Consider the following 23,493-nt stretch of genomic DNA (forward strand, 5'->3'; position numbering starts at 1 on the left):
AGCAGGATGACTTAATGGTATTTTACCTGGTACTTTTCCAGTTCTCCTTCCTTTACAACATAATTAGAAATCACTTCAAAAGAATTCCTCATTCATTTATGGAATATTACTACCTTAAATATTACCTTCCGGACCAAGAGTTCAAAGAATAGTGTATAAAAAATTTTAGCAGAGAATCCAAAGCTGGCAAGGATATCACCAACGGGTTTACTTTTTTTCCATGCCCTAATAATTATTACAGCAGTATGTAATTTCTAACTGTCCAGGTTCCTAATTCTTTTAAAAATAAACCTGTCACACATAAACACATATAAGTCATATTGTGTGTGGGTTTTTTCTCTTTTTCTGAGATTGTGCGTTTCACATGATTGGCGAAAGGTATTCAATGAGATTTAAAAAAAAAAAAACGAAAGCGCTCAGTTCATGATGGTTAAATCACCATCTCTAACACAATTGGGCGCTATGTGCCAGGCTGCAGCATAATTGGAAGCAGCGTGTCTCTGCACAATGACAAATCTGAATATTTTCCCCGGAATAGTACACTTTCAAAAGAAAAACTCGAGCCATTTCCAACGCCAAGTCGAGAAATATAAAGGTACTTAGATAATGGAGGCACAAGGTCAAGTAGAAAAATTTAACACAAAAAAGGAACCGGACTGACTGCCAACAACTGGCCGGACCGTGCCTTACACAGGACTGCACGTCAGGTCGCAGCCAGGTCTCACGTCAGGTCGCAGTCGTAGGAACATCAAAAATTCACATCGCAGGCATTTTTCTCCTTGGACGTGAAAGTGCTTCATCCACCCCGGCCTTGCTTTACCCACTCACGGCTGGTGGACACCAACGTCCTGACTAGGATGAAAGCGAGCTGTTCCCTCCATTTTGTCCCCAGTCTCCTTTAAGCAAACAGAGCAGTGCTATTTTTAAAGACAATAAGTAATAAAACCTAGAAGAGGTGGTGTGGGGGTGGGGGCGTTGAAGCACAATTGCTGGAGGGAGGCACGAGGGACTAAATGGCTGCTAGCGCAGAGAGCAGCAGACGGTGGTACTGAGGCCTTGTTCTGGGCCCGGAAGAACAAAGGACACGTAGGGGACGAAGGCCGACGAACTAGCGAAAGGCGACTTCCGGGCCAGGGACCCGGACTGGGAGCGCGTGGGGCTCAGCCAACCCCTGCCAGGGGTCCGCCCCGCAGGACAAAGCCGCGGCGGCGCGCGCGCGCTCCCTCCGCCGCTAACCGCCCTCGACGCGTGCCCGGCGCCCGGGTGCCTGAGAAAACGCGCGCGCCCGGGGACGGTTAAAAATGGCGGTTAGGCGGGGGCGGGAAGAGGGCCGCGTCGCTCACCCAGGATTCCAAGTCTCCCCCACCCTGCCTGGAAGCCGGGAGCCGGAGGTGGTTCGCTAGCCCGCCGCCTCCCACGCTCCCGGCCCTTCGAGCTGGTTGCTGGGCATGAAAGATAGCGTAATCCGTCCGATTGAACAAAAAAGGTGGCAGCCGAGGCGCCAGCACGGCCTCTGCGTAGCATTAAGGACATTCCCTAAAATGGCGGCCGGCGCGCGGGGGCGGGCGGGAGCCAGCGGGCGGGGCGCGGCTGGCCTGGCTTCCGCTCCTGAGGCCTTGGACGGACGCAAGGTGGGGCTGGAGGAGCCAACTGGTCCCCATGGCTGCCGTGCCGGAGCAGGGCGAGTCCGGGAAGGGGAAGGTAACGCGGGGATGGCGGGGCGCACGATCTCAAACGGGAGAGTGGGGCGGGAAGCGCGTAAGGACCCGGCGTCCTGAGTTTCCTAGGCTTGAAGCACGGGTCCCCGGTTTCTCCATCAGGAGAATGCAAGAAACCATCGTAACTATTACTAGTCCTCTCCCGCGCTTAGTGGCATGGACAACCCTGTCCTAAACGAGGGGAAAGCGATCAGCAATATTAATGATTTGCAGTTTGTTATGAAACAGCCAACACTGAATCCTTTGACAAAATTTTGCTGACGGAGGACATTACATTGAATTTTGCTTGTTGCGAGATGAAAATGCTCCGAGGACAGGTACCTTGCCTTAAATGTGGCATTCTACACATTAAACATATTCAGTAAATGTTAAGGAATGAAAACTTGGCTATATTCCGGTTATGTCCAGAGCAGAAAGGTCAGATGAAGGGGGCGGCGGGGGGATTCCCATTAGCTTTCTCTGGACCAAATGGCAGAGTGCAACGTAGTGGTGTAACTAATAGCCTGCCTAAGCGACATCCCTGTTTCTTGGCGCTCTCCCCTATTTAGTCCATTTCCACGGTTGTTTGCAAGAGCTTCCCGTAGTATAAACTATACAGTTTCAGCCTATTTAAAATCCAGTCCTAATCGCCCATTTCTTTCAGGGTAAAATCCAAATTCTTGGTGTAGTAAAGCTGAATTAGGTTCTCTGTAGCCTTCGAACGGTCTCATGAGACTCCCCAAAAGCAGACGGAGGTGTTTCCCTATCTGGCATTTTGTACGTAGCTTCACCATTACAGTATTTTTGAGTGTGTCTCAAAAAGTTGCCCAGACGGGTCTCTGACTTTTTGATCTCCCTAGTAGCGTGTGTTAAAAGGTATGTATGCACCACCATGCCTTGCTGACTGATGTACACTAAGAATGAAGGGAGAAAGTGATAAGTATAGACCTATTTGACTCACGAATAGAAAAACAAGTTGTAGAAGGTGGCTATAGACCTTAACCTCAACATCTGGAAACTGAACTCAGGGTTGCTTAACCATTGAAACACATCCCAACCCCTCTGTATCTTGGAACAGTCTGTAAATTGCTGAAGCTGGCTTTGAACTTGCTATCTTGCCTGACACCCAGCCACAGAAGGCATAAGGTTTTCAGACTTGGAAAATGCTTTTCTTAGTCTTTTGCTTTCATTTATCAAAGGGTTAAAAGGATAGTTTTGTGCGGCAGAAATGACACGGGCCTTGGGGTCAGACTTACATCACATTTACCTGAAGCCACGTTTCCACCTTGTGATATTATGGGCCTGCCAGTAATGACCCCTGTCCCTAAATTACCAATTAGGTTTGAGCTCAAGTTCTCAGTATTGACACTTTAGACCAGTTTTGTTGAGGGTGGAGCTCAAGAACTATCACGTTTCTCAGAATCAGCTTTGGCTCGCTTAATTTTAAAATACCATTTTACCTCTAACTTGTTTTCAAGCCAAGATTATTCCATTATGGACATGGCTGTAATTCCAGCAGCTCAGGAAGCTGAGACAGGAGTATCCCAACTTCAAGGTCAGCCTGGGCAACTTGGTGAGACCCTGTCTCAGAAGATCAAAAGGGTTGGGGATATGGCTTAAGAGTTCAATTCCTGATACCAAAAAGGGGCACCCCTTATGCTCCATGGTCCAACCCCAAATCTGAATCCAAGTATGAGGGCTTAAAAGTTCAAGGTACCTACCAACTTATTTGGCAGGTAAAATTTAGCACATTTATTAAAAAACTGAACAAATTCTAGAAATTTTTGCCACAAAAAGGAATCCAAATAGGTGGCAATGGGGGGGGGGTGTCTTGAAGGAACCTGTGCTTTAAGTTGGAGGGTATTAGAAACTGCTGCTTTATAATTGTTACCACACATTATCAGCAATGCCCCCCCATCTTAATCTAATTCCTAGAGGAGTAGGCTTGTTTGAGGGTAACATACGTTCCTTATCAATATAAACAAGTCTCTTTTTATGTGAAAATTCACTGCAGATCATGTATTCATGTGAGAGTAGAGGGAAACAGGAGGCAAAGGGGGGTAAAAAAGGACAATCACATCAAGAGTGTGCAATTTTTACTTTAATATGAACCAAGGCATTTTGTCTCTTCCAGTAGATTTGAGCCAAAGCAGCAAACATGGATGGAAATACAATTGAGTTATCATGTATCATGACTTCGACTCCTGTCCTTTCCTTTATTATTTCATCCTACAGAATCTTCCCACAATGGCCCCACACCATATGAACCTGTTTTTTAAAAAGTCATGTGAAATGGACAGTGGCTGGCTTCCTTTAAAAAGCAATGTTACTGAAAACTATCATTTCTCATTTTGTAAGACTTTTTTGGGGGGTGGCACTGGGTTCTGAAACTCTAGACTTGTTTATAAGAAATGTCAGTTAAATTTAAATGTCTTGTCTCTCCCAAAAGCCCTAAAAGACAGAATTAAATTGAGTGACAGACATCCCAGTTAAATATAAAACCAATGAATGGAGGAAAGCATTATCGAGACAAAAATTCAGCTCTCCAGATTCCCAATTTGTCCCATCACACCAAGATGATGTGATAGTACAGGCCCAGTGTACTCCTATGTTCCTATGAAACATGAAAGGTTGTTCTAACAATTGATATTCTTGCTAACTTAAGTCTTGCTGTTTCCCAAGTTACATTGCTTTTATACTCAGTGATAGTCAAGAGCTCATAATACAGTGTATACTCGTGTTTCCTAAATAGCCAATTGCTGAGGGCCTTCTGGCCAAATTTTCAAGGTTTTCAAATTAAAAGACATAATCAAAGGCAATGTAAACTGATTCAAGTTGCTGAATAGCACATATTCTAGTTTAATCCCTTTGTAACAGAATATTATTCACATTATAATCTTGCCAGGTCACCCTGGACATTTTCTTGTTCAATCTAGGTTCTTTTCTATTTTATCCTAGCCCTTTAAGCTCCTAGGAATTTTAGATGTTGAAAACATTCCCTGTGCACGGGATTCGATATTATATGGTTCATTTGGATCTGTTGTGGCTGGACTTGGGCATTTTTTGTTAACTAGTGAGTATATTTATTTCTCTGTATAAAAACATTTCTTGTCTATAAGGCATGCATGTATGATGATTATATTCTAGTGGTGATGCTTATTTTTGACAGGTAGAATTAGAAGATCATGTGATGTTGGAGTGGGAGGATTTATCTTGGTGACTTTAGGATGCTGGTATGTTTACTAAGTATTCCTGAAATTCCATGATTTTAATAGGTTACCTAAAATTCAAATGCACACTCTTCAGAGAAATATCAAAGATTCCAGAAGTCATTGAAGACTCTTTATTTTTAAGGGAAATCTGCCTTACAAAACAATACTGCTTTTGCCTTTGCAAAAAGCAATCTGTTAACTATCATCATTTTTGAATGCCTGAACAGATTTAATAAGGCCTCAACTATTCCCAGTGGTTTCTCATCCCTTATTCTTCATAGGTATGAGTATGTGTACAACTAGTATTCTGACTCAAACTACCCAAAAACACTCCAAATTAGACTATTTGTAATTTTGTCCTGTAAGCATTTTGAAATTGTGTTGTGTGTTATATATAGTTAAATTCCTAAAGAAATTTATCTTTTCTTACAAGGTTTCCCTGTAGGTATAATCATGCAAAGCAAAGAATCCAGGAAAGAATTGCCAGAGAAGGAATTAAAAACCAGATTTTATATGAAAGCACCCACCTTGATCCTCAAAGAAAACAAATCAGCAGCAGCAGCAGCAGCAACTGAGCAACTCTGAGCGTAAAAATTCAAAACATCTCCCTCAAGTCAGTGTGAGCATTGGGACCAGCCACATATTATGTACAATAAAACTCAAATAAATTATGTGTAAATTGCAGTCTTTTTCTTTACTTGTATGAAAACTTCCAATATAATCTGGCCCTTACCTAATCACCTCTAAAACAGAATTTTTTGGCAGTGTGTAAGTAACAAATTTAATAACACTAAGTAATAGAATCTTGGATTACAGACTTGCCTAAAAAAAACAAAAAACTCCCGATCTGATCTCAACTGCTCATCACAATTTCTAAGTGAAATTTTTTAATTTAAGAACATGTTATATATGAAAATATTTCAGTTAAAAAAGCTGGTATGGAAAAAGAATAGCAGAATCATACATTTAGACAATCCGGTTAAAATCAGTGACCATTAAAAATCTACCCCCCAATATTTACTTATCCAGGAGAAAACTCCCTTTCTTATGGAATGAAGCTATTTATGGTGTCAACATTACTTTAAAAAATCTGATACAGTACATCTGTAGAAGACTTAAGCAGAAAAAACAAAACAAGCCCAGGAATTTAAGACCAGCCTGCTCAACATGGCAAGACCCTGTCGGGAGGAAAAATACCTATTTAATTAGACAGTTTCTTTAAATACAAAAGAAACATGGGGGTGGCTTGGAGGGGGAGACACCAGTGAACTTAGATGTCTTTAAAGTATTAGTTATCTTGTTCTACATTCTTTTTTCAAAGGAAAGGTGTAATTACTCTAGTTCTGTTCAGAAAGATTTCCCCCCTCCCTCCCCACCTTGTGGCTATCACGGTTACAGTGGTTAGGGTGCAGAGGCTATGTGATGTCAAATACATTCTAAGGAGGACCTGGATAATTAATAAAGTTACTGGAAAGGAGCTTGTAAAATCTGACCACTTCAATGCCTTTCTGATCTACCTCCATAAATCTGGCACAAACCAACATTCTACATTACTTGAACTGGCCATGACCAAATTGTTAAAAATTCAGTGATGAGTTCCCCATGTTTTTAAGATGAGCACTAATCAATAATCTGATATTTAACAAACTGGGTGGGCAGCTATTTATGCTCACAGCTTCAGTTTACTAACATATATAACCTGTATAATTGGGCAGCTGGATTAAGTCAAGTCCTAGTTCTATCATACTTCAATTACATCTTACCCTGAAAGAGAAACCTCTCGATTGGTAAAATTTCCAATGACTTCACCATTAAATAAGGTCAGTTCATTTTCACAGCAGAATGCCTGCACAAACTGGAGACCTGGATTAAAAACAAAGTTATATTTAATTTAGTTGAATTACTTTCAAAACGCTATTACATACATTTACATGATCATTGTTCTTCTTGAACTACTAAAATGTTACAAAATGGTCCTGACACTTCTACTTCAGTCAATGATCTTCAAATCCTAACTGAAGTTTTGCCAAATCTGTCACACTGACCATTACAAATTAATCCATGCCTCTAATCAGAAGTTTTTCACTTTCAATGCCTTTCTGATCTACCTCAACTTTCTGGTTTTTTTTCATTTGCTTACACCATCTGGGAATCATAGTCACTTTTTCCTTTAGCTTTTCACATATTTTGTGCTTTAATTATTGCAGTAAGCACTTTCACTGTGTCACTGCTATGTGCTACAGTGTTTCCTATTACATTCCTAACGTATATGGCACAAAAAAGTAAATGAACTACTAAGTGTTCACCAATAGGTAGGATTCAAGATTTATAGCGGATCCACTTTCACACACTGCAAATTTTATTAAACTCAAAACAACCTACCTTCCACGCCCACTTGGGAGCTTCCAGCGCACCTCCATTGCTCCGAAATTCCAAAATTTCATACTAGGTGATATAGCAGTGGGTACCAGCTAAATAGCTGATTAAAATAGAATTACAGTTATTAGTTTTGAAAATTTCTCATAGCTTATCTATTATACTTGCTTTGATACTTTCTAAGATGAGATTTATGTGTTTCCCCCTTCCCTCACCCCTCCTTTTGGCTGGACTGCTTGCTTTTCCATATCAGTAAAAGGACCTCAGGGCTTTTAAATTTATTTTTTCTCTGAACTTGTGATTTATATTGAGTTCGGCAACAAGAAATCTTGACTACTCTAGAACCATTGTTGTATTTGCAAGCATCTCTTTAGTCTACGTACCTCTAACTCCATCGCTGGTTTCCCTTTGCTTCGATTACATAATGCGAGGAGGTCTATATAATAAATTCAGGATTCCTGTTTATGCACTTTTCAGCAAAGAGCTAGGGATCAAATAGGGTTTGAATCCTTCTATTCCCAGATAAAAATCTGTGACAGGGGTAAACTCACCCCTTTAAGTCATGTTAAAATATACACTATTCTTTGGGTAAAGCAGACCTTAATGAGGAAAGTAGAAAAATTAAAAACAATTGCTACAATTCTGTTTTATAATGGTCCTCTAGAATGAAATAACTTTTGGAAGCAACTTAAAAATTAGTCCAGTAATTAGCAGTTCAACGTGTCAATATATCCACTACCACCCAAATACTGGTATTTTTACACAGCTTATTATGTACATTAAGTTCCATTTTTTAAATGCTTTAAAACTTTTTCTTAGTAAGGAAAAGCTGCTGGAACAAGAAAAATTACATTATGAGGACATTTTTTCAGAATTCCATTTTGAAGCTTATGTGAGCACTACAATGTGTTTCAAATATTTTTGAGTGCTTTTCAACCATTGCATTCACTTTATTCTTCTATTTTTCTAGAATAAGGATGACAATGAGTAGTCATATCTCAAGATTATCAGATTATATTAATAGACGAAAGATTTCTTTTGTTCACTTTAAGTGTAGGTCAACCTAAAAAGTGGCATCTCTTCCACCATGTTTTTAGAAATTAAATTCTAATAAACCAGCTATCATATGGCACCCCCTTAGGGGATGCCCCCTTAGGGGATCTCAAAGTAATCATTCTCTGCATATACTGATTTCTTAAAGGATGAATTTCCATAGTAATGTTTCTTGCACTATACCATGAAGTCATGTGAAATAAAATGTGCCTTACCACATAAATTCAAAGCTCATTTTTGAAAAAAGTTTATTTTTTTTAATAGTTTTGTTTTTCCTCATGTAAACAGAAACGGTCATGAAACCTTGAGGTGCCTGCTCTTTAGAAGCCATTAGGTCAACTTTTTAAGAGTAGAGCTGTTTTGCATTGAGCAAATCCTGATAGTGACATTGTTATCAGACCTGTATCCAAGTCCTCTCATTTCACCTAAAGACATTTTTCTGGAGAACACAGTGGAGAAAAATAATTTCCTCTAAGCTTATCAAGAGTTTAATAACTTCAGACTTACAACAGTATATTATATGCTCTGGACTGGCATAATGAAAACTCATACCAAGTCTTCCCCATTTTTTCATCTTAAGTTCTAAATTTAGTTTTCTAAGCTGATTTTACATTTTGAAATATGAATTTATATCACTTCATTATCCAGGACCTCAAATCTGTTTTCCTAAAACTAGTATATTTGTGTATTTAGTATAAAAAGAACAAAGATTTGGGGAATCTAAGGACAGAAAAAGTATCCTAAACTTATTTCATGTTTGAACTCTGGAAATAAACTGCTGCAACTAGGGAGAATGTCATATAAAAAGTTTAACAGAAGGAAAGGACTTGGGTCTTTGCATGTATTCCTGTAAACCTATGCAAGAGGACCATCAACTGCAAAGAGAATACCAAGTATTTCACTTCAGGTATTCAAGGAAGAAACTAGGAAATGTTATATAACCTGTACATCAAGGTTACCAATTACTCTTCCCCATCTTTTAATAAGTTTTATTTAAGATTGATCCCAGAATCCTAACATAACAACTGTTAAATATACAAGCATCAATTAATTTGGAATACCTATTAGAATCACTGGAACACATTTAGTTGGGCCCTTTTACTCTTCCACACAGCACATTCACATGGACAGACTAAGGAAAAGGAGATGAAATTTAAATCAGCATTTTTTTCTTTATTATACTTTTCCAAAATAAAAAATAAAGTACGTTGGAACCTTTTATTATTGTACTTGTCCATGACTGTCTCTTAACTAGGTACCTTTAGAAACTGCCAAATAATTTCTGATCATTAAGTATTAATTTCGTCTTCTCTGTAGGCTTTAACACTATTTACATCACATTTTTGTATATTCTAGCCATCTTTGTTAGTGGTGGTTTCATTTAAATTTTTTGGCTAATATCCATTTGTAGCAATGCTTCAAGTGCTTGCCACATACATTTTATTAGGCAAAACTGATTCTATTTCCCATAGTACAATGAAATGGGACTGTCAAGAAAAAAAAAAAGTAACTCGGTACATTATCAGATGCTTTTAGCTTTTTAGCCTGCAATCCCTGAGTAACTTTCAGTACTGCATATTATCAAGCAGAACATGCTCGTGATTATGCCATCACCAAGCATGGTGATTTTAACAGTGCAACATAAGAACCAAGCCTTTATAAGACATTTTCCAGAGGCTAGCCTCATCTGTCATTACCTCATCTCTTTCAACTACAGTATATTTTCTTGTACCCACAGATTAAGATGTTAAAAAGCCAAAACCCCATACCTCAAATGTATGCTGAATCTTGGCATGAAAAAGAAACCTTAGGTTTATATTCTAAAGGAAATTAGGCTATTAGAAAGTAATGCCTTAAGTTCCTTGCTCTAACAACTAAGTTATGCTAAAAGCTCACCTAACCAAGCAAGGATTACTGATGCCCTAACCTATCACTTATCTTCAGTGCTATTTTATCAACAATGGGAACCCCATAAGATACAAAGGGGTTTTTATGATTAATTCAAGGTTAGCTTTATTAATATAATCCTTTCAATCTCCAACCTATATAGATCTAAATAAATAAGTTCCTAGAGAAATGAATCAAACTTAAATCACCTATATTTTTAGCCAAGGAGCAAAGATGTGAAAATGTTCTTAATGTTAAGTGCCAAACTTCTGTTGTTTCCCACCTAAGTTCTTATTTCCCATGGTCCTGTTTTGCATAATCTCAGACTGATGTGTTAACACCAAATAAACTAGTATATACTTAGCAAAAGGATAGCTGGTGACCTCTAGCTTTAATGTTTGTCTACCCAATACTAAGGGATGAATATTACTTCAGAAAGTACTACAGTTCACTTCTAAGTTCTCAAAGGGCTTATTTTTAATACCAAGGTTAAAACAAAGGTGACTCCAGCACTAGTTTGATGCATAGTGTTTTTATGCTTCTCTTACAAAGGTACCTGTTAATAGTGTTAGTGTTAAGCAAAAAAACCTGAGTATTAAAAAGTTAAAAACAAAAAAGCAGTAGCCTGGCTAAATCTATTTTTTTAATATAAAAACTTGGGAGGAATGACAACTATGCCTCTCCCCAATCCAAGCTAAGTCATCCACATATGAAGAGTACTGTAGTTCTACTGAACATTTTAGGTAAACTTAGGCAATTCATAATTAGTTTTTATTCTCAATAGAAGTTACTAACGGTTCCTTTATAATTTATGCTTAGGCGAGTTCCAGTGCATAGGTATTATAATGTATTGCCAACCCTTAACATATATATCCTTGCTTTTATTACTAAAAACATTAAAACTTGGTTTAAGTTTTTCAAGATCTACCTCAATCAATCTCAGTTGCAGAATTATGGACTTTTTAGACTCAAACCATCTCAAAAACTTTATAGAGGAAAAAAAAAAAACTCCAGAAACAATATTGCATTATCTTCCCAGAGGAAACATCTGATAGGAGACTAGGGAATGACTAATTGAATTACTCTTGGGTATAAGTTACATTCTCTTTTTAGAAAACAAGACTTTAGTTATATATGGGAAGGAAATTATGGAAAAGTTGTTTAAAGCTCATTCTAGTTTTGACAAAAAAAAATTCCAGTTCTACAATTAAGTCTTTATCCAAGTGTATGCCAATAAGCTTATACTTTGTTTTTGTGCAATGGAGCCAATTAAATAAGGTCCTGAGATAAAAAGGTGTTAAGTTTACAGAACTTTATAGACAATGTTATCCAATTCACCTAACTGAACAAATTTTTAAAGTGTATCCATGAATATAAAATATCCAGATGAAGAAAATTCTCAAAATACTACTAGCTACGTTTCTTTAAAAAAAAAATTGCTTTCAAATTTTTTAAGACTGCTCCCTTGTCATTTGCCGTTGAAATCTTCCATTATAGGATTTTATTTTGCTGTCTGGACACAAGGCCACTAAGGCTATAAGTTGGTCACTGCCCTTGTAAAGGTCAGAGCCAGAGCCCTTCAAAGGCTAGACACAATTATATAACCTACCAAGGAAATCTATGCTGACAGTTATTTTCTATCTTGCATTATTGGTTTTTCTTTTTCCCTATAAATGTCTGTTTATATGAACATTTTTTTTTTAGGGTTCTGGGATGGAACCTAGGACCCTGCACATGTAAGACAAGTGCTCTATTCCACTGAGCTGTTTCCCCACCCCCCCCCCGCATTTTTGGCTCAACACATAAGAGCTGCAAAACTTGCTACATAAAAGCACTCCTTGAACCAAAAGCAAGGTCAAGCTTTCCCCCCAGTCAGGATTTGTTCAGAACTAAGTGTTGTTTGAGGTTTTTTATTTTTTGTATTGCCATGGGTTGGGGGCAGGAACTAGGAGGGGTGAAGGACAAAGTCTTATATCTGCCAAAATTTTACATTTCTTGAAATTAACTTACCTATTTTCCTCCCCTTTGCTTGCCTAGTTGGTACATCCCCTTTTCTAAATTTAACTACTAAAGATTATTTTTCATACAAGTATAAACAACCCTAATCACGAAACTGCTTCTTAGAAGTTTAACACATATCCAGACAGCATTTTTTCCTCCCATCTGTCCCCACTCCTTGCTAATCTGGGAGCTATGGTGGCCTGCCTAGTATTATCTGACCATTTTTTTCCTGCTGCGGTTATTAATTTAGGCAATTTAACTACAAGGTATACTCAAGACTTTTTGAAAGGCACAGATAAACTGTAGGACACCTAAACTAATGAGCATTAAAGTTGGAATCTTCCTCATTGATTAAGTATATGCAATCTTCCTTCACAATGTATATTGAAAAGTTAACTAGTGCCAGTGATTGCTAGCAGTAATTGCTAAACATACAAAAACCTACTTCATATTGTTAAAATATCTCTATTGTGATCAAACCTTTATCCCAAAAATTTCAAGTGAACCTACATCACCATCTAAAAACTAACTTGTACCAAAAAATTCCTAGGAGTATGAAATGAAGTTTAAAAATCTGATTTTACAGTAGCTAAAACAAAATCCTAAACACTCAAATATAGCAAACCTGAACTTACCAGAAACAACCTAAAACACAAAAATAAAAAATAAAACTACACTGAAGTCAAATTTTAGTTCTACAGTTTGACTCCTGATTCCTCACTTCACAGTGAGGGTCCTTTAGAAGATTAAGTGTTCTGTGCAAACCCAATAAAATTACAATTAGGGGATCTAATGTTATCACATAGCTACAGTTAAGTTAGCAGTGTTGTGTAGTAGTGAAATCAACAACTGGCTTACATGATGGCTTCTAAAAGCATCTGTTCCTGGAGTTTCATGTATCATAAATATGTATATAAAATTATCAGTTGAGGACAGCCGTTAGCATTTCATAAAGATGATACAGTGAGCGTTAACTTCTCCCAGCCAGTACCTTTTCCCCTCATTAAATGTTAAAAGCCGTCTGGGGGGGAGGGGAAGGGAAGAATTCAAACTTTTACTTCATATTATCAATCATCAGTACACATTTAAGTTTTTAAAACCTAAATGTTCCAAGTACAGAGTAAAGAATAAGCTGTCCAGAAAGCACACACTTAAAATTTCTCCTCTTGGGAGTTGTATAAAGGGATTTTGAACCTTGATGGCGAGAATCCCAAAACAAGAGTAAAATGAATTCTTTTTATTGCAAACAAACGTCTAAATTAATTTCTCCACCCACTTTCTTTAGAAAGAAAAAGAAATCAGCAGGCTAAGGAGATACCCATTCAAGAACTGACATGATTAAAAATTAAGATATAAATGGGTGACTCACAATTTCATTAGCTTACAAAGATGGTGGAGTTAACTACTACAAGCACACTAGTTATACAGTATTTTGTGGGAGAAGGGCATACAGACATAGCTAACTTCATATAGATCCCATTAGACAACTGGATTTACAACAAGTTTTTTAATAAGAAATGGGCAAAGCCAGCTTTCTTTTCAGAATCAAAATGCAGAACAAATGGAAAAATTATGGTATTTAACCTTCACAAGTTTGAGCCTCCACAAATAATGCAACCAAGTTTTACATTTTTAACAGCCCTTCTACATACACTCCATCTTCTCCATGTTGGTTCCAAGTTTTAGCTTCATTCCCAATTATGCCAATTCCATTGTCATTTAAACTGAAAAAGCCTTCCCAGTCTTTGTTGGAAATTACTATTTAGCTTATCCCCTCCACTACTACCCAGCAAACTAGAGAGAGGATGGAGTGTAATATTGAGCAGTACAGAGTCTTAATGCAATTCATGAGGACCACTTAGTCCTTACATGAATCTGGTTGCTAACATTTCTATTATATTGTGACAATGACTCCCGACTGTTATTCTCTGTGAGAAATAGGGGAGTAAATTCTTAATAAAAGACACCAGGTACAAAGCAACATTTTACTTTTGTTGTGATAAAAAAAAAGTCACATTTTACAGATAAAATGTAGAACCCTGAAATACTGACACATTCTCTTATCGTGCACAATGCTGAGGTTCTCTTACGATTCACTTTAAAACTGCAATTAAAAATGTACAAAAAAGAAAAGAAAAAAAAATCAACCCACAAAGCTTCTAAAAAAGGAACCCGCAGGCACTTCCTCTTGTGGAATGTTTAAAAAGTTAGCCTACTAAAGAAAACAGTCGACTTCTTGTGAAGGTTTTGGAGAAATATGTATCAGTTCGTTTTATTTGGGTATTCAATAATATCCTTGGTGATAATGCTGACTCCATGGCTTCTGACCCCAGAATTGCTGTAAGAGAAAATTTTTTTTTTAAAGAAAAAACATCAATAAGCCACTCAAATTGCTTTTAGGAAATGACAATGAATCTAATTCAGAGTAAATGCTGGAAATAAATTATACTTGTCATACCTCTGATTTCTATCAAACCAGATTTAGTTTTATTATCCCATTATTTATCAATACACATTACAAAAAGAAACACATCATGACTTGGTTAGTTTACACGATTAATATTAATTAAAATATTACTTCGTTAAAAATAGTAAGTTATGGCAAACTCAAAATCTATTTATGGACTACAACAATTCATACCTTGCCTTATTAAGGTTTACAAACACTTCAATCCCTGGACAAGATCTTTTTGAGACTGATTTTTACTCAAAATACAATTAATGTACATAATCATGTAAGAAATTACTTACACCCTGCTGCCACTGGTTGTAGCCCTGAGATTGATTTTTATAGCCACGATTGTTTCCTCGTCCTCTGAAGTTCTACAAAAAGGAAAAAAATCTTTTAAGAAGTCTTAACCCAAAAATTTATCATGCCTGCAGGGATCCTGATTGGGAAGTGGGAGTGGGCAGAAAGACATTAACTTGGGGAAATAGCCCTAGGTACCCTTCTGCAAGTTTCTCATAGATTTTTAAATCTTTGTAAAAATTCACCTGTTTTTGCTACTTAGTGTACCTGAAAAGCCAATAAATGAATTCGTTTTACCATTACTATATTAAATTTTTTCTCACATCAATGCAAACACACCATTTTCCATAGTTGCTTCTTGAGGTTCTTCAACATTAGCCTATAATTTTACAGACTAAATTACAGACATCAGTGCCTGTATATCATTACCTGGTTATAGTTCCCTCTGTTGGGCATTCCACCTCTGTTGTAGTTCCCTCTGTTTGAGTAGCCACCTCGGCCAGGAAAAACAGGGCCACGAGGGTATGGATAGCCAATTCCACCACTTCCACCGCCACCACCACCTCTCTGTGGCATATTGCCCCGCCTATTATATCCACCACGATTCCCAGGAGCTAAAAGCAAGGAAGTAGGTACCCAGTTAGGCCTCTTATTTTAAGATAAAAGCATTAAAAGATAATTTTAAGCATTTATACAACCTAGTTTTGTTTAGAATCAAATCACTAAAATTTTAAATTACTTGCTTTGATGGCAGAATAGATCAATGAGAAACAAACTTCTGTTTAAGTTACAGACCCAAGTTATAAGATTCTCCCATTTCAATCTTGAATTAAACACAATATTCAAATTTAACTTACCTCCCCCTCTGAAGTTTCCACCACGCATATTGAATCCTCCACGTCCTCTATGGCCACCACCTCTGTTAAACTGGTTCTTGCCACTCTTGTTTTTATTGCTCTTCTTTGAGCCAGTGTTTTGTTTCTTTTCTGGTGGAAGTGCCTTTTTGCTTTCTTCCTTATACTGTTCCAGAAGTTTTTGAGCTTCTTCCTTCTGAAGTTCAACATAGGTTATTTCATCAAAGCACTCGGCCACCTCTGGCAGAGTAAAGTTACCTGCCAAGAACAAAATCAAATTAAGTCAGAAACTCATGGCAAGTATCCATAATCCTAGAACTTTCTATTCCTGAATAGCTTAAAATTTTTATCAGATTACTATATCTACTCATGGTTTAATGGTTTAATGAATTTTCTAAAAATTATTACAATGAGCCAAACACATTTATATTCCCAAGAGTTAATGGCAGTTCCTCAAACAAAAGTACTTGCAAAATATTAATTTTTCAGATACAAATCACATAACAAGACAGCAACAATAAAATTGAATTCCACACCTTTCATTTTAAGGACTGCATGTTCTGGTAGATCTTTTCCCTCTACTTCTGCTTTCTTCTGTGTTCTCTGCTTGTAGTCTTCATCTTTTGGACAAACTACAACAGCTTTTCGTTGGAAACCTGCAAACAGGCACATTTTTCTCCTCTGGGCAGCAGCAGATACATTTGTCTTGTAAAGGAAAAAAATAATAAGTTTATAACCTTAAACATTAATTCCATACCAAACCAAGTATCAGTAAACATTTTTTCAACTTCTAAGCTACAACTCACCTGATCCAGAATGAAATTTCGTTTCTTGCGGGCAGCAATCTCAATAAACTTTCCAAGACACTGTGGGGCTCTCTGCAACAGTGTGTTCAGTTTTCCAGTATCTGCCATTTGTTTTTTAAAACCTGCCACCTGTTTTTAAAATTTAAAATTTTATTTGAATTTGTGAATCAAGCCACGTGTGTTTAATACCAGCTTAGATCTATATGGGAAGCAACAAGTAACACTTTATAATTTAAATGTTTGAACAAAGTAGAACTTTTTATCATATTGTAAGACCACTGAATTCTTTTCATTGCTAAAAAATAAAAAAAAAATCTATGAAAAAGATGACTAAGCCTATCAAGTAGAATGCAATTTGCCTTACAGATTGAGAGCTAACGGAAGTAACCCAATAATTTTGTTTTGCCCAACTCCCTAAGATATTAACAAAATACATTTTAAAAAGAGGGGGAATACCTTCAATGTCTTCTTAAATAAGTATTAAGGTTTTGTGTTTTTTTTAAGTGCTAGGGATTGACAATAACCAAAGCCTTGCACATTCTTGGCAAGGACTCTCACTGAACTGTGGTCCACTACCCTTTTTGGGCCTCCTTTAAATGCTGAAATCAGAACCAATATTTTTACTTACCATCATTTTATCCATAATGGTATTTGTTCCAAGAATGTTGTATTTACCAGGATTTTCAGCTGCATGTTTAGTAACCCAGGTAGTTTTTCCAGCTCCTGGCAAGCCAATCATCATAACAACCTGCAAGTGGAAAAAATTTCATTTTTAAGTACATCCAAATATTTTAGACAACACATCAAGATTTGTTCATGGAAGGTTTACTATTATCTATAAAGGCAAAAAAAAATCATTGGCTGAGAGCAATAGGTATAACATGAAAGCAAATAAAACACTTTTGTCAAAGAAAAGCAATCTTCAAATGCCACATTTACAAAAAATGACTCACTTCACAATCTTTCTTCTCTTCAGGCCCCTTTGGTCCTCTAACTCGATCCTCTAGGGGGACATTCTGGATAAAAGTATAGTCTTCGGGTATTGGAAAATATGGCTTTTCCTTCTGACCAAAATTAAATTCAACTGCACAGTTATGGCAGAGAACATGCGGAAAGAGTGGTCGTCCAGCAAGAACTTCCTTACTAATTTTGAAGGCAACGCCAAGATCTTGTCCGTTCTTGGCATAGGAGAGCTCTACTTCATCGTTTTCAAAGTTCTGTTAAATAGAAGAAAAAAAATTTACCAGTTTGAATCTGCTTCCTATAATCTTTCAAAAAAAAAAAATCAAAATTCAAATAAGGAGTAAGCTTACCCTTAGAAAATTTTTATAGGTTAAATGCTAAGAGCTTTTTGAACATTAGAATGAAACACAGAATCAAAAACATTGCCCCAGATGACGGATGAGATTTTTCAGGCCCATTTTATGTTTAATAATTTGTCAAAATGCTTCCTTAAAAATTTCCCTTACCTTTTCAGTTTTCAACTTCTACTAGTCTTTAACCCAAAACCAGTGCATGCATTTTTATCTATCATACTAACAACTGATCCAGACCTTAATTTTTTTTAGAATTTCTAGACAATAACTTCACTTATATAGCGAATTTTAGCAATAACTTACAGCAAAACATGTAATAACATCATTTTCATCAAACTTCTCTCCATAATCTTCTGTCTCACAGTTGCATGTTTTAATTCCTTTTAGAGAATACCCATACGAAAATTCTTCTTCACCTAAGAAAATAACTTGCATGAAACTGATGTTTTTTAAACAGTCCAAAGCCCCACTGTTTTTATTCTACCAGATGTAGAATTGAATATAAATTGAATATAAATATATAAATAAAACTGAGTAATGGATAAAATTTAACCATGTCCTACATTTTTAAAAAATCACTGATAAAAGCTAAAATTAGCTAAAATTCAGCTTGTCTGCTACATGCTAGCATTACCCACTTGTAAAATACTAACAGAATGGATAACTATAGTTAGAAAGCCTTCTAAATCTTTAACTGAAATCAGACTCTAATCAGAGCCCTTAGTACTCAAATGGAAACTTTACCAAGCAACATTCCACTTGTAGTCAGTGACCAGCCAATTCGAACTTCATGAATGTCAATATCTTTTGTATATAAATGCCTTACAGGAATCTTCTCTGTAACCTGAAAAGTGAAATCATTAAACCAAACTGTAAATCAAGAAAGATAAACTCCTGAATCCTGACTTCTCTCACTTGGGGAGAAGACACCCAATTCTCCTTCTTTCCCTACTCCGTATCCTTTATTTATAAGAACTTTAAAAGTGAGCACTTTTTAACTCAGAGCAAAAAAGGTTTCAATTAGCTAAGAGTTTTTTTAAAAAATTTGTACTTTAAAATTTAGCTAGTTTTTAAAAAAAATCCTTGGTAGCTTTTTCATGTACTATTTAAAAAGCCAAGATGGTGGGGGGGGCACGTCACAAAATTGCATTTACCTTCATCTCAAAGCAGACTTTGCCTTTTGACACACCATAAGATGCCCTTCCTCCAGCCCAAAGAAAAGCAAAACTCTCCATAGTAAGAGAAGAAGCACTGAGGCGATCTCTTGATATTTTAAAATGTAGATCACAATTATCTGTAATTATATAAAATACCAATTATTCCTTTGATATCTAATATATGTATTTCTGCTATGTAGACAAAATTTGGTTAAGTTTTTACAAGTATTTTAATGCTGCATATAAGATTTTATATATCATGCTGTTCCAACTTTCAATTTAAACCCCACTCCCACCAAGTCACTTGTCAATTATGTGCTAGAATAAACTTCCTATTAAATTAACCAAGGCTTAATGTGTTTTAAGCAAAATTGAGACAATGTGACAATACATACCTGCTCTGCTCTTTACCTTGATTTAGAGGCAAGCAGTAGAGGATAGCAGGAAATCAAAGTGAAGCATGCCAGAACCAGGTAGAATTTACCAGTGCCACAATAAAACTGAAGGGAGGCCACCGCCAATGTTTTAAAATAAAGAGTATGAGCTGTTGATCCTGCACTTTGTAACTTAACACCCGGGTTCCAGGTCCTTAATTCTTTTCTACAACTTGTGCATCACACAGTCTGAACCCACTAACCTGGTCATCTAAAGGTTTACTACAGCATTTTAGGTCCCCTTGCAGGAGCTTTCCAGTTATAACAATTAGAGATTAACCACTTCCTGGATTATCCAAATCGTCTTTTACCTAGCTATCTTTGGGTCACTAGCTCATTAACATGTATTTTCTCAAGAGTTCTCCCTTGACAAGACAACTAACCTCAATTTAGAAAGCAGTTTTATTTAGTTTTAATTGATCAGAGTTTAATCTGTTTAGAATTCTCCTTAAATAAGCTTTGTTCCTAAAATTTCTGATCATCATTGATACATAATTAAACAAATTGTGTCTACACCCATTATCACCCTTAATAAACTGATACTCCTGGTAATAGGCAATAAAAACCCAATTCCTATGCAATGACATTACCCCTTCTGAATCACTGCTTCAGCACCTTACCAATTCCTACCAATTTTTTATTTAAGCAACTGAATTTGACATAAAACTTTCAATTCAACTACTTTGCAGTTTTAAGACTCAACTACCTGTAAGGGGTATTCAAAAAGAAATCAAGTTTCACACTTAACACAATCCACAATCAAGGAAACATGAAAAATCTAAGCTTCAACTCCTCTTAGCTACCAGAACAGGTTATTACCTTACCTCCTCCTCCTCAAGAATTTATTTCTACCCTTCATTCTATTAATCTCAAAGAGTTATGCATTCTGACCAAACACTAAATCAATATAATTTTTTATAATTAAAAAATGCAAGTCTGACAGCCAAGGCCCACTTAAGAGGTTTGCAATACTTCCTCATACTCAATTGCAGCCCAACTGGGTAAAGTAGCAGTATTTACAGCGCTGCCATTGATACCATTCGCTGCTGAAGAAAGCTAGTGGCCCAGTGATAGCCCACTGCTGCTGCCCCAGGTCTTTGGAAGAAATCAACTTATGTTAAAGCAGCAGCTACTGAACTGGAATTGAGAACAAAAGAGCAGTTATTGAAAAAGTAATATTACAATCTTTTAGAATAGGGAATATACTTGTGTGCTAATGGGAAAAGTCATTAGTAAATATTTAACAAACCCAAATAGCTCACTTAATATAATTCCACACACAAAAGAAATTATCGTAGAAGCCTTATAAGGACAGTGATAAGTAGTTTTTACAATTGTTAGTCAAAAATGACATTAAGAATGAGTTTAAGTCATAAAATGTTATCAAATTGCTACAACCTATTAAATTATCAATGAAAGTGCAGTCGTACTAAACATTAAATACTACCAGAATCCAAAATAAAAACCATTATCTTCCTGCCTTTAGAAAACACTAACCTAAGCTTCTTCACTTAAGTTCAACATTAAGTTTTCTAACATTTTGGAACCAAAAAAACCACTGTATTCAATAACTGGGGGGCAGGGGGGATAAGAGTATCAGCTTCACTTACAAGTATCAAGACAAACCACTGTGTCATCGAAGTGCTCATCTTCTTCTTCAACAGGTGGCTGAGGAGACTTGGCTCTGAAAGACAGAATTGTCTCCTGATATAGCTTTTCCTAGCAAAGCATGAAGAATGGGTACAAGCAAAACTAGGTTCGTATCCTGTACCTGCTGTACTTGTTTTCTTCAATGTACTCAAAATATCCTCGGCCATGATCTTCTCGAGGTCTTTTAACACCTCTCTTTTTATCTCCGCCTTTCTGTTCTGTTTTGCCGTCTCCTATAACACACAACACTCTTTGAGATGCCAAGTGGCCAAAATATTTCTTAAATATAGAATCAAAACAATACAAAATAACCCACCACCTTTTCTGTTTCAAGGCGCAAAAGTCCTCGACTTCACCCTGTTATTTTAGGACCTTTTAATCGACGAATCAAATGTGAATTCAAAGAACAATCAGCTTGGAAATGGACTGGAGATTAGTGACGCAGTCTAAAGACGTTACTAATTTTACCAGTCTAATAGACAATTCGAGAAAGCCAAAGAAAAAGCGCGGCCCAAGCCCGGAGCCCACGTGCATCCCGACGAGAGTTCAGGAAGGGGGGAGGGGCCAAGCGGGGCTCGCGCGGCCCGCCCTCCCCTCCCCCACTCTACCCGGGCCCGCGCGGCCCGCCGCCGCATTGTACTGATCTTCCGCCCCACTCTCCGCGCCCGGCTCCTCCCGCCGGAAGTGACGTCACGCCGAGCCCCTGCGCTCCTTGCACAATACCGCGGCGAAGAGCCGCCAAAGCGCGCCCGCCCCGGGACCGCGGGCCTCTCCCCTCCCCCCGAGACATGTGCCCGCACCTCGCGCACGCAGCGCGGCGGCGCCACCGCGGGCCGACGGGGCTCCCCCCCCTCCAGCGGCAGCTGCAGCTCCCCCCCCCCCCGGCTCCCGAGACACATAATGGAGGCACTGCCACCACCGTCACACCGAGCCCGAGGCCTATCGCTTAATCCGGGATTCCCCATACCCCTCCCCCACCGCGCAGCAGCCCCCGCCCGGGGCTCCCTCCCCCCCGCGGGGCTCCGGCTGGCCTGGGGCACGGTCCCCACCCCACGCGGGCCTCCCGCCGCGCGCAACGTACAACGCAGCACTCACCCGCCGCCGGAGCCCCGGGGCGACCGCCGCCTCCGCCGCCTTCCGCCTTCTTCTTACCTCCCGCCTGCTGCTGGCCCTGCCTCGCCCCGGGCGGCGCCACCGTCACCGCGAACAGCGAGGTGGGGCCGCTGCTCTTCCCCGCGGCCTCCTTGGCGGCCCCGCGCTGCTGTGGGGGCTGTTGCTGCGCCGTCGCCGGCGGTTGAGGCTGCTGCTCCCCGTGCCCGTTCTCGTCGCCCGCGCCCTCCTCCTCGTCTCCGAGCTCGTCCTCGCCTTCCTGGAAACCTTGATCGTCGCCGTTCTCGTCTTCCGAGGCGGCCTCCTCCTCTTCCATCGGGCCCGAGTCGGCCGCCCCCGCGGCCCCGTTCTCCTCCCCTAGCTCCATCTGGTCGCCGTCCAGCGCGGCAATCCCTTCTTCCTCCTCTTCCTCCTCCTCGTCGCCGCCGGCCGCGGCCTCCTGCTCGAGGCCTGCTCCCGAGCGCCCGGCGGAATCCCCGCCCAGGTCTAGGCTGCCGTTCCCGGGCTCCATGGCGGGGCGGCCGCCGGCCTCCTCGTCGTCCAGCGCGGCCTGGAGTCGATCCATGAGCTCGGCCTTGAGGCCCTTGTCGGAAAGGCGCCGCTTCTTGAGCTCCTCTTTCAGCTCCGACACCTTCAGCTTTTTAACATTAACAGGCGAGGAACTCATGGTGAGGGCCCCGATTCACCGATAGGTGCTGGTTCAACCTCGGCTCCGCTCCCTCGGCCACTGGTGGCGGCGGCTGCTCCTCGGCCCGGGCGGCAGCTGCGGCTGGAGATGGGTTCGTGCTGCAGAGCGGACCCGCCTGGTTGTCGAACGGCGCCAAATCCTTTCACCGAGTTCGCGAGGGAGACGCGGAGACTCGCCTGGCGCGAGCGAGCACGCAACGTCCTCTCGCAGGGGCGGCGCCGCGCACGTAATATAGCCGCCCCGCCCCCTACGTGACGAGACTCTGCGCCGGAGGAGAGCCGGAGCGCGCCCGCGCCCGGCCCCGCCCCTTCCCAGCCCTATTTCCCCGCCCTCAAGCCGAGCCCGTCGGAGAGCGCGGCGCGGGCCGTTCAGTGCGCTTCCAATTGGGACCCAGCAAATGGAGGAAAAGGAAACCGCCTTTTGGTTAAACCGATCCACTGCAAAAACTATTGGCCTTTCTTGTTCTTTAGTGGCAATAATACACCTTTTGCTCCTTGCTTTTC

At 39.4% G+C, this 23,493-nt stretch overlaps 2 protein-coding genes across 7 annotated transcripts; one reads left to right on the forward strand and one right to left on the reverse strand.

Annotated features, from left to right (window-relative positions):
- Positions 1–1,296: 1,296 nt before the first annotated feature.
- Positions 1,297–6,088, forward strand: Cox20 (cytochrome c oxidase assembly factor COX20). 5 transcript variants are annotated; one of them, XM_077802333.1, is made up of 5 exons: positions 1,297–1,701; positions 1,947–2,035; positions 4,656–4,770; positions 4,871–4,930; positions 5,343–5,431. In XM_077802333.1, the coding sequence occupies exons 1-4, from the start codon at positions 1,449–1,451 to the stop codon at positions 4,915–4,917; spliced, it is 504 nt and encodes a 167-aa protein (XP_077658459.1). In that variant the 5' UTR covers positions 1,297–1,448; the 3' UTR covers positions 4,918–4,930; positions 5,343–5,431. The 5 variants fall into 5 exon arrangements, with proteins under 5 accessions (XP_077658459.1, XP_026246512.2, XP_077658458.1 ...); XM_077802332.1 differs by having other exon boundaries at positions 1,362–1,701; positions 4,867–4,930; positions 5,343–6,088; XM_026390727.2 differs by lacking the exon at positions 5,343–5,431 and having other exon boundaries at positions 4,845–4,932.
- A 7,360-nt stretch (positions 6,089–13,448) lies between these two features.
- Hnrnpu (heterogeneous nuclear ribonucleoprotein U) lies at positions 13,449–23,209 on the reverse strand. 2 transcript variants are annotated; one of them, XM_026390723.2, is made up of 14 exons: positions 22,345–23,209; positions 21,314–21,425; positions 21,153–21,226; positions 19,106–19,245; positions 18,696–18,795; positions 18,255–18,367; positions 17,589–17,852; positions 17,264–17,383; positions 16,636–16,764; positions 16,366–16,534; positions 15,833–16,087; positions 15,405–15,589; positions 14,978–15,049; positions 13,449–14,564 (listed from the first exon to the last, which is right to left on the reverse strand). In XM_026390723.2, the coding sequence occupies exons 1-14, from the start codon at positions 22,967–22,969 to the stop codon at positions 14,511–14,513; spliced, it is 2,412 nt and encodes an 803-aa protein (XP_026246508.1). In that variant the 5' UTR covers positions 22,970–23,209; the 3' UTR covers positions 13,449–14,510. The 2 variants fall into 2 exon arrangements, with proteins under 2 accessions (XP_026246508.1, XP_026246507.1); XM_026390722.2 differs by having other exon boundaries at positions 22,288–23,209.
- Between the last annotated feature and the right edge of the window lie 284 nt (positions 23,210–23,493).

This window comes from Urocitellus parryii, chromosome 9, assembly GCF_045843805.1.
Source record: "Urocitellus parryii isolate mUroPar1 chromosome 9, mUroPar1.hap1, whole genome shotgun sequence".
Classification (NCBI taxonomy): Eukaryota; Metazoa; Chordata; class Mammalia; order Rodentia; family Sciuridae; genus Urocitellus; species Urocitellus parryii.

Coding starts and splice junctions, on each gene's coding strand:
- Cox20 (XM_077802332.1), top strand. CDS start 1,449: ATGAAAGATAGCGTAATCCGTCCGATTGAACAAAAAAGGTGGCAGCCG. Junction 1,702..1,946: donor GCGAGTCCGGGAAGGGGAAG/GTAACGCGGGGA, acceptor GTTATGAAACAG/CCAACACTGAATCCTTTGAC. Junction 4,771..4,866: donor TGGGCATTTTTTGTTAACTA/GTGAGTATATTT, acceptor TATTTTTGACAG/GTAGAATTAGAAGATCATGT.
- Hnrnpu (XM_026390722.2), bottom strand. CDS start 22,969: ATGAGTTCCTCGCCTGTTAATGTTAAAAAGCTGAAGGTGTCGGAGCTG. Junction 16,088..16,365: donor TGCAGTCCTTAAAATGAAAG/GTGTGGAATTCA, acceptor TGTTCTTGGCAG/GTAACTTTACTCTGCCAGAG. Junction 15,050..15,404: donor ACAGAGGGAACTATAACCAG/GTAATGATATAC, acceptor TCCTTTTTGTAG/AACTTCAGAGGACGAGGAAA.